Below are 7,749 nucleotides of genomic sequence, written 5' to 3' on the forward strand. Positions count from 1 at the left end.
CCTCCCCGCAACGATAAATACTTACTTTCCGGTCCATTGCGCGGAAGAAGGCCGAGTGAGGTATCATTTTCTATCACCGAACCAAGAGACAAAGGTAATGAGTTTTCTGATTCGTCAGAATTAGACATTCCTAATGTTTCAGCTAACACTAGTGCTGAAGAAGAAGATGAACAAGAAGAAGAGCAAGTAGAGGAGGAACAGGGTGTAGAACATGAGATACAAGAAGAAGAGATTCAAGAAGAAGAAGAGGAACAATAAGAAGAGCAAGAAGAGGAGGAAGAGGGTGAAGTTAATGGTAGTGGTGATGATGAGGATGATGGTAATGAGGAGGAACAACATAAAGGTAATAATGGCGGTGATGATAATGATGATGAGGAGGAAGAGAATGAAGGTAATGATGATGAAAAGGATGAAGGTGGTGATGATGGTAAAACCACTGTTGAGGATGAGGAAGAGAATGCAAAGGCGAAAAATCCGGTAAAGAGGGTTAAGAAGGATGGAACAGATATTGCACCCAGTGCGAGACACGTTCCCGCTACTCATTTGATGTTGCCTCCTCTTCGAGGTGGTAAACTTAGAGGAGAACCTAGAGATGGGGGCAAAGTTCTATTTGGATATCCTGGATCGTGGGCTCATTGCATTAGTGAGACAATCGTAAGAATCCCAAATTTGCTTGTTATTTGATTAGTTGGTGTTAACTTGTTTATGTTTTGTTTTTTAAATATGTGTTTGTTTATGTTTTGTAGGATCATAAGGATGTCGCACGTCTTTTCCGGCACCAATCTTCTTTCAAGAAAATGGAGTTGTGGCCGCTAGAAGGTGAATGTGCAAGATTTAGAGATTTGGTTGAAAACTCAGGTTTATACAATGTCATTCTGAACTCTGTGATTGCGTATGACAAGGTCACAATATCTAGTTTATGTGAAAGGTATCACGCTGAAGTCGACACATTCCAACTTCCTTTTGGTGAGATGGTGATAACTCCTGATGACGCAGAACAGATATTAGGGTTGCAGGTCGAAGGCAAATCAACCGGTGAGAAGTTCAAGAGAAGGCCTAGTTGGGAAGACATTTATACATGGACCAAGAACTTGTTTGGCTGGGATTCCGAGAAGACTAATGGGCTTTTCGAGAAGGGACCTAAGTACCCGAAGAAAGAGTTCAAACTTGTAGATATTAGGAACATGTATTATGGGACAGAAAAGAAGGAAAAAGAAGGAGGTCTCTCTGATATGGAATGTCGCTATGCGGCGGCTGGGTATTTGTTGTATGTCCTTGCGTCAGTTATATTTCCTGACAGCAAAGGTACCGGGTGAGCGCCAACCTTCTTCAGCTTTTGGATCCCTTGGAAGATGTGAGCAAGTACTCTTGGGGGACTGCCATAATTGCACACCTGAATGGTCAGCTTTCTCCGGGATCTCGCAAACTAACTTCTCAAATTAATGGGAATTTGGCTCTAATCCAGGTATTTGGATTGATGAAAGTTTTCTTATTTTTGTACATTTTAAAAATTGAATTATTTATGTTTATTTCATTGGTTGCTATAGGTGTGGATTTATGATCATATCCCATCACTGATCAAAGATAATGAAGATGTGGAACTCAACCCACAATGGAGCAAAGGTAGTCCAACGGGAACCAAATACTTGTTCACTGGTTCTCAAGATAGGGAACAAACTGATGCGTTGATACAAATGCGTCAAAAACTTGACAACATCACGGCTAAAGAGGTAGTCTTCAATCCGTACAAGAATAATAGAGTTGGCGCAATGGAAGATGTCGTGTATTACCATGGCCCTTTGTTTCACCCTAAAGGTTTTTCAATGTACAATCCGATAAGAATCATGCGTCAACTTGGTTTTATTCAAGATTCACCCGATGAGGATTATGTACCTCCGTTCAAGCACAAGTTGGAAAAGTACGAGGCTGACGAAGCGGGTATAAATGTGGCTTATGAACCTGAAGTTGATGTCAAGCATTGGAATGATAGACACTCTAGGCTTGTAGACATCTCATGGTGGGTGCATGCGGATGAAGGTCATGAGGCAACACCGGATTACGTCGAATGGTATGAAGGCTTCTCCCATGGTAGGGTAATATGGGTAGATCCGACTCCGGGTAGGAGGACCAACAGAGCATCCACCTCTTCTTCTTCTCAAGTCGAAAGTAGAGATGCTACTTCCATTCTGACACTAGTGGTCAGTATTTAATTTTGTAATTGTGTTATTCATCTATATATAAGAGAGTTAATGTGAAATTGTTTTTGAATGCATATAGAGGGAGTGTTTGTACTTATTGGTCCATGCATAAACAAACTTCTCCTTCCAAGGATTCAACCAGGTATCTTGGAATAGTCGACCACCTTCTTATAATTTGTACTCCAAACATCGATGAACTTTTGCAAATTTGCATAGTACTTTATTTCGGTCTTCGAGTGGGCCAAAAGGTCCCAATCTTTGCAGAAATCCTCCCATACATCCCCCTCTTCATCAAATTTTTCCTTGGCTTTCTTTTTCTCTTCCGCTATCTCTTTTTTTGAAAGTTTACTAAGACGCTCGTCTTCCTCCTTGGAACGTTGATTAACCTTTGCAGGTTTGATCTTTTGGATTTGATTCTTGCAATTATTAAAAAGATTCTTTTGGATGTGCCACGTACAAAGAAAATGTTGAGCAAGGGGAAAAACTTGACGAACGACACTCATGACTGCAAAATCCCTATCCGTAAATATAACCTGCGGTGTCTCTTCGCCACGGCAAATCAACCTAACTTGTTCCAAAGCCCAAACATAGTCTTCTATTTCTTCCTTTTCCATAAAGCACCATGCCACGGTGAATGATTGCTTATCCGAAGTATGACTAGCCACGTTCAACAACGGCATGTTATACTTGTTGGTTTTATAGGTGAAATCTATGAACAAGACCTGGTAAAAGCACTGTGCCAAATCCATCATCCTAGGATGGGCAAGAAAAATACGAGTCACTTTGTCGCCCGGACCGACCCTTGTTTGCATGGCATAGTTATGTTTTTCTGCCAACCACTCTGATTGTTGCATAATTAACCTACCATCCCATTCAGTTCTCTTGATCGTTGCTTTGGCAGCGTAGATTGTGGAAAGAATAGACAAGTTTTACTTATCTTTTGCCTTTATTGCATTTAGAATCTTAAGGGGCCTACATCGCTTCATCTGCCGAACCTTTTCCATTTTATGTGGTTTCAATCGGGCATGTGCTGGGTGCCCTAAAAGAGTACTAGGTGGAGGATGGTTGTGACGACCATCCAGAATACTATACATCCACCATAGTAGAGTTTCAGGATGCCTTTTGCAAACAATCCTGAAGGGGCATTTTATCTTCTTCGACGGAGTTTTGTAGACCCTCGTCGTCTTCTTCACATACTTGTAGTTCTTCCCTTTGTGACTTTCTTCCTTATCCCCCGCTCTCTCGCATACCATCTTCATTTTCTTACAATCAACGTGTTTGCTTTGAACAATTACGCACATATTCTCCTTTGCCTTGGAAATAATCCATTCCTTGACCCCAGCCTTTGTTTTCCACGTCTACATTAAACAAATAACATGTTCATTATAAAACACTCATTAAAAAATTTTCGTATGGATATACATTGACTCAAACAATAAAAACGTACCAAATCGGTCATATATGCTTGGGAGGTATTCGGGCCGACAGTGTCGAGGGGTTCAGGTTGAGAGCTCACCCGTACAACCAACTACAAAAAAAGAACAACAAAATCAGTATACGGTCGTCACTCTGTAAGATGTTAATATGACGACCCAGACATTCGTCAGCATAATTTACAGGTGAACGACTCTTTAAGTCGTCACACAGATTTTCTGTAGACCAACGACCCTTTTCTCGATGTATGACGACTCTTTTTTATAAAATGACGACTCTACATTGATAGATATAACCAACTCTGCCCAGTTTTCACCTTGAATCGTCACCTTGTATAATATAAAATAACGACTCTACGAGTCGTTCTCTGGTACATATGAAGAGTCCTTTGGTTATAATATTTACGGATTAACGATTCATGTTAGTGGTTGCATTTATTTTTGAATTTAACTCAACCAAATGTGGTTGAGGCAGTTTGGTCGCTCCATTCTATATATAGAGGCCCATATCTCACCTATTCCATATCAAAACCCTAATTATCAATCTCCTCTTCTCCTTTTCATTTAATTACCATTTAAGAGCAAAAAAAAGTGAAACATCATGACTCCATTCACTAATGAAGAGAATTGTGCCATTACAAGAGCTTGGAAAACAATCACTAACCACTTTGAAAGTCTAGACAAAGACATTGATGAAACATCGGATGCTTGATGGAACCGCGTATTCATCGTTTTTGTGGCGTTGGACGGAAATTACAACTCAAGGTCTTTGAAACAAGTCAAGGAACGCTTCCAGAAGATACAATTCGAGTGTGATGTTTTGAAAAGAGAACTTAAGGCTGTTAGGGAAGCCTTTCCGGATATGTTGAGTGTTGTAAGAGTAAGTATTTGAACAAGAGGTAAAACTTATAAAAAGCTTTAATCGATACTAACTAAGTATATTTGCATTTTCAGTTGGGGAAGGCGTATCGCTATTATGAGGAGCTTCGTAGGGAAAAGTTTGAGATCCACGATTGCTAATTTATCTTGGAAGGCACTAGATATAACTACGCCATATATGATTAAGTGTATAAGTGCACCTTTATTACCTATTGTATTTCATTTTCTTCAATGCAACGATATGCGAGATGTATGCCTTTTACGATTCAATGAAATGATTCTATGACATCAAAAATTATGAGAATCTAGTGCAAGGGTCGTTATTTTATATAACTAATCAAACTAACGACTCTAAAAGAAATTAGTAATTGATATCTAGGATCGTCATTTCATATGACTACATGTATGACTACCCTAAGTGTTACTTTTTACAGAGAGTTTTGGTTTTAGAGTCGTCAATGTGTAAACAAAACAACAAAACGACTTTAAGTGACCTAGTTTAAAAGGGTCGTCAATGTTTAGCACACCATCCTAACGATTTTTCATAACCTGGAAAAGTTGCAGGTTTGAGTCGTTATTGGTAGTGTCAATATACTGATGACCTTAGAGAGTCGTTTGGGTATACACCCTCCGATTATGACGACCCTTTCTCTGAGTTGTTCCATAGTGTGGATGATTCGACCACTTGGAGCACCATTCCGACAATTTGAAGAGTATAAGAAGTTTACCTGATTGTTTTGGCCTTGGGATTCCTCATTTTGAGTGTTGGTTCCTTCATCTTGAGCAATGGGATCTTCGTTCCAACCATTGTTCATACCTTCCTCTATCAACATCTCCTCATCAAACATCCAACCCATATCATTAGTTGAGACAATCTTACCATCAACACAATCATTGTTGTTATTTGAAGCTTCACCAATCTCATTCCCTCCACTTGAATCACCCATTTGTAAAAACCCTAGGTTTTCCTCTCATAACTCCTCCTCTTCTTCTCAACACATAAAACACATTTTCCATAATTTTTTTCCTAAAATCAGGTTTTAATCTAAATACACTTACCACACTAATCAAACTAATTAATTCCTAATACTAATCATATAAGGGCAGTTTTGCCATTTAAAAAATATTTTTTTAAGGGATGACTCAAATTAGGATTGAGTGATGTTTTTTTGTCCCATAATGCATGGTCCCCAATTGGAAGTTATGGCCCCCAATTAACTCCTTTTTTGTCCCGTAGTCAAAATCTAGTTGACTAAATAAAAGGTTATAAAGTGTTATTGGCTATAACTACTACCAATTTTCTAAAAAGTCATTCATAACCCGAGTGAATGATAATATTTGGTGGCACAATTAAAAGCATTATTCCAAAGAGTTGTTTTCCACCTTATAAGGAAAGTCTTCAGTTTTATCTCCTTCGGGTCCTTATTGACCGAGGAGTCGACTTCCAATGTATTTTCTTTATTGCCATTTTTGCCGGATAATGTGCAACTTCATTTTGATTCCTTGAAGCCTTTGCCTCGCTTGGATAGCTTGAAGATACTTGTTGACACGAACTGAAGTTTCAAAAGAAGTGTATTCAAGACGTTAACCGAGATACATCCTTTTGTACAATCTTTATAAATGCCCTCTATCTTTACATGGATGCTACGTGTACGTTAACGACAAGTACCAACTGTTTGGAAAGTTGTCGAGTCAAGGGGACCACCAACTTCTTGCACATTACAACCCGAAGCAACATAGTGACAAATATATTTGACGACAAGTTCAAGACCGGTCTTTGGTCTATTTAGCACTTAAATTAGTTGTGATTCTCCTCATTCTTTTCGTCCGTAACAAGCTGCAACAATTATAGGCCGTGCTTAACTGTTGCATATAAATAGGGTTGTTCATGGTCGGTTTTGGTTCGGTTTCTAGCCAAACCAAAACCAAAACCAAAACCGAAACCAATATTATTGGTTTCTAAAAATCTAAACCAAACCAATCCATTAACTATTGGTTCGGTTTTCAAATGGTTCCAGTTGGTTTCGGTTTGTCCTAGTGGTTTTTGGTTAACCAATAATTATGTAAAACCAAAAAAAAAAAACACAAATTTACAGATACAAAAATCATAGTTGCCGATAGTACTGGTTTACACAAATTTACAGAAAAAAAAATAAAAAAAATATCAAGAATAGTTAAAGCTTACTCCAATTCTAGAGATCAAAAGAAGATATATAATATATCTTAATTTAGTTATTGACAAATAAAAAAGAAGGAAGACGGGAAGAAAAAAGTCGAGTAACAGCGGCTGTAGTTGGGGGTGGAGAAGGGAGGCGACTGAGAGAAGGAGAAAGAGAAAGAGGGAGAGTATCATAATGAAATATTAGATTTAGGGTTTCTATTTATCCTCTAAAATCAATGGGTAGAATCTAATACTTGTAAATCAACGGTAGAAATTAATTTTGAAAATTAATCGGTTTTCCAATGGTTTTTGGTTCGATTTTAGAGGTCAAACCAAACCAAAACCAACACTATCGGTTTTCCACTTTCTACAACGTAACCAATCCATTAGGAAATGGTTCGGTTTGGTTTCTTTCTAATTGGTCTGGTTTGGTCCGGTTCCAGCGGAAAACCGAAACCATGTTCATCCCTACATATAAATAACTCTATATCCTCAATAACCTTTATCCTTATTATAGTTACCGTATACATTTAGCCAAGTGTTGTACCTTTTAATCTTTGACCAAGAGAATTCCATTCCTTCAATATTGGCCACTTATCCTTGAAACACATCACACTTTTAACATAAGCACGAACAAGTTCCTCTCTTGTGAGTCGTATCTTTGACTATTTTTTTATCTCCTCTCTTGTTGACTTTAATTTTGAAGGAAACACATAGTCCTCAGAATCTGGACGTTCAAAACAATTATCATCAGTATCATTGTCCTCTTCAACTTTGTTCGTGCTTGTACCAAGTGCACCATCGATTTTTTTTTGTTCGACAACCTACACGGAAAAAACCTAATACAATTACAAGTAGGTCAAAACAAAGGTCCTTGAGCAAGATTGTATATAGAGTTTACCTCTTTCTCTTCCATAATCAATATTTTTAGACTAAAATCCTATGAACTTGATTGCGTAGAAGAGTTCTTGGATGATCTCAAAAATTAATATCCAAGATCAACCTAGTCGTATCCAAATCAAGAGAATTCGAATTCGACAAGTATGAAACTTGTAATTTATATTTCAAGATATGAGTT

The 7,749-nt window shown here is 38.1% G+C and overlaps 1 protein-coding gene across 1 annotated transcript; it reads left to right on the forward strand.

Annotated features, from left to right (window-relative positions):
• Positions 1 to 546: 546 nt before the first annotated feature.
• LOC113331359 (protein MAINTENANCE OF MERISTEMS-like) lies at positions 547 to 2,210 on the forward strand. The gene is made up of 4 exons (XM_026578072.1): positions 547 to 654; positions 747 to 1,258; positions 1,306 to 1,465; positions 1,548 to 2,210. The coding sequence occupies exons 1-4, from the start codon at positions 547 to 549 to the stop codon at positions 2,208 to 2,210; spliced, it is 1,443 nt and encodes a 480-aa protein (XP_026433857.1).
• The last annotated feature ends 5,539 nt before the right edge of the window (positions 2,211 to 7,749 follow it).

The sequence above is a fragment of the Papaver somniferum genome, unplaced genomic scaffold, assembly GCF_003573695.1.
Source record: "Papaver somniferum cultivar HN1 unplaced genomic scaffold, ASM357369v1 unplaced-scaffold_125, whole genome shotgun sequence".
Taxonomy (NCBI): domain Eukaryota; kingdom Viridiplantae; phylum Streptophyta; class Magnoliopsida; order Ranunculales; family Papaveraceae; genus Papaver; species Papaver somniferum.

Bases quoted from the DNA above. Each gene is read 5' to 3' on its own strand.
- LOC113331359 (XM_026578072.1), top strand. From the start codon at position 547: ATGTTGCCTCCTCTTCGAGGTGGTAAACTTAGAGGAGAACCTAGAGAT. The intron at 1,259-1,305 runs GTATTTGTTGTA...CTGACAGCAAAG, and splicing joins TGTCGCTATGCGGCGGCTGG to GTACCGGGTGAGCGCCAACC. The intron at 1,466-1,547 runs GTATTTGGATTG...TGGTTGCTATAG, and splicing joins GGAATTTGGCTCTAATCCAG to GTGTGGATTTATGATCATAT.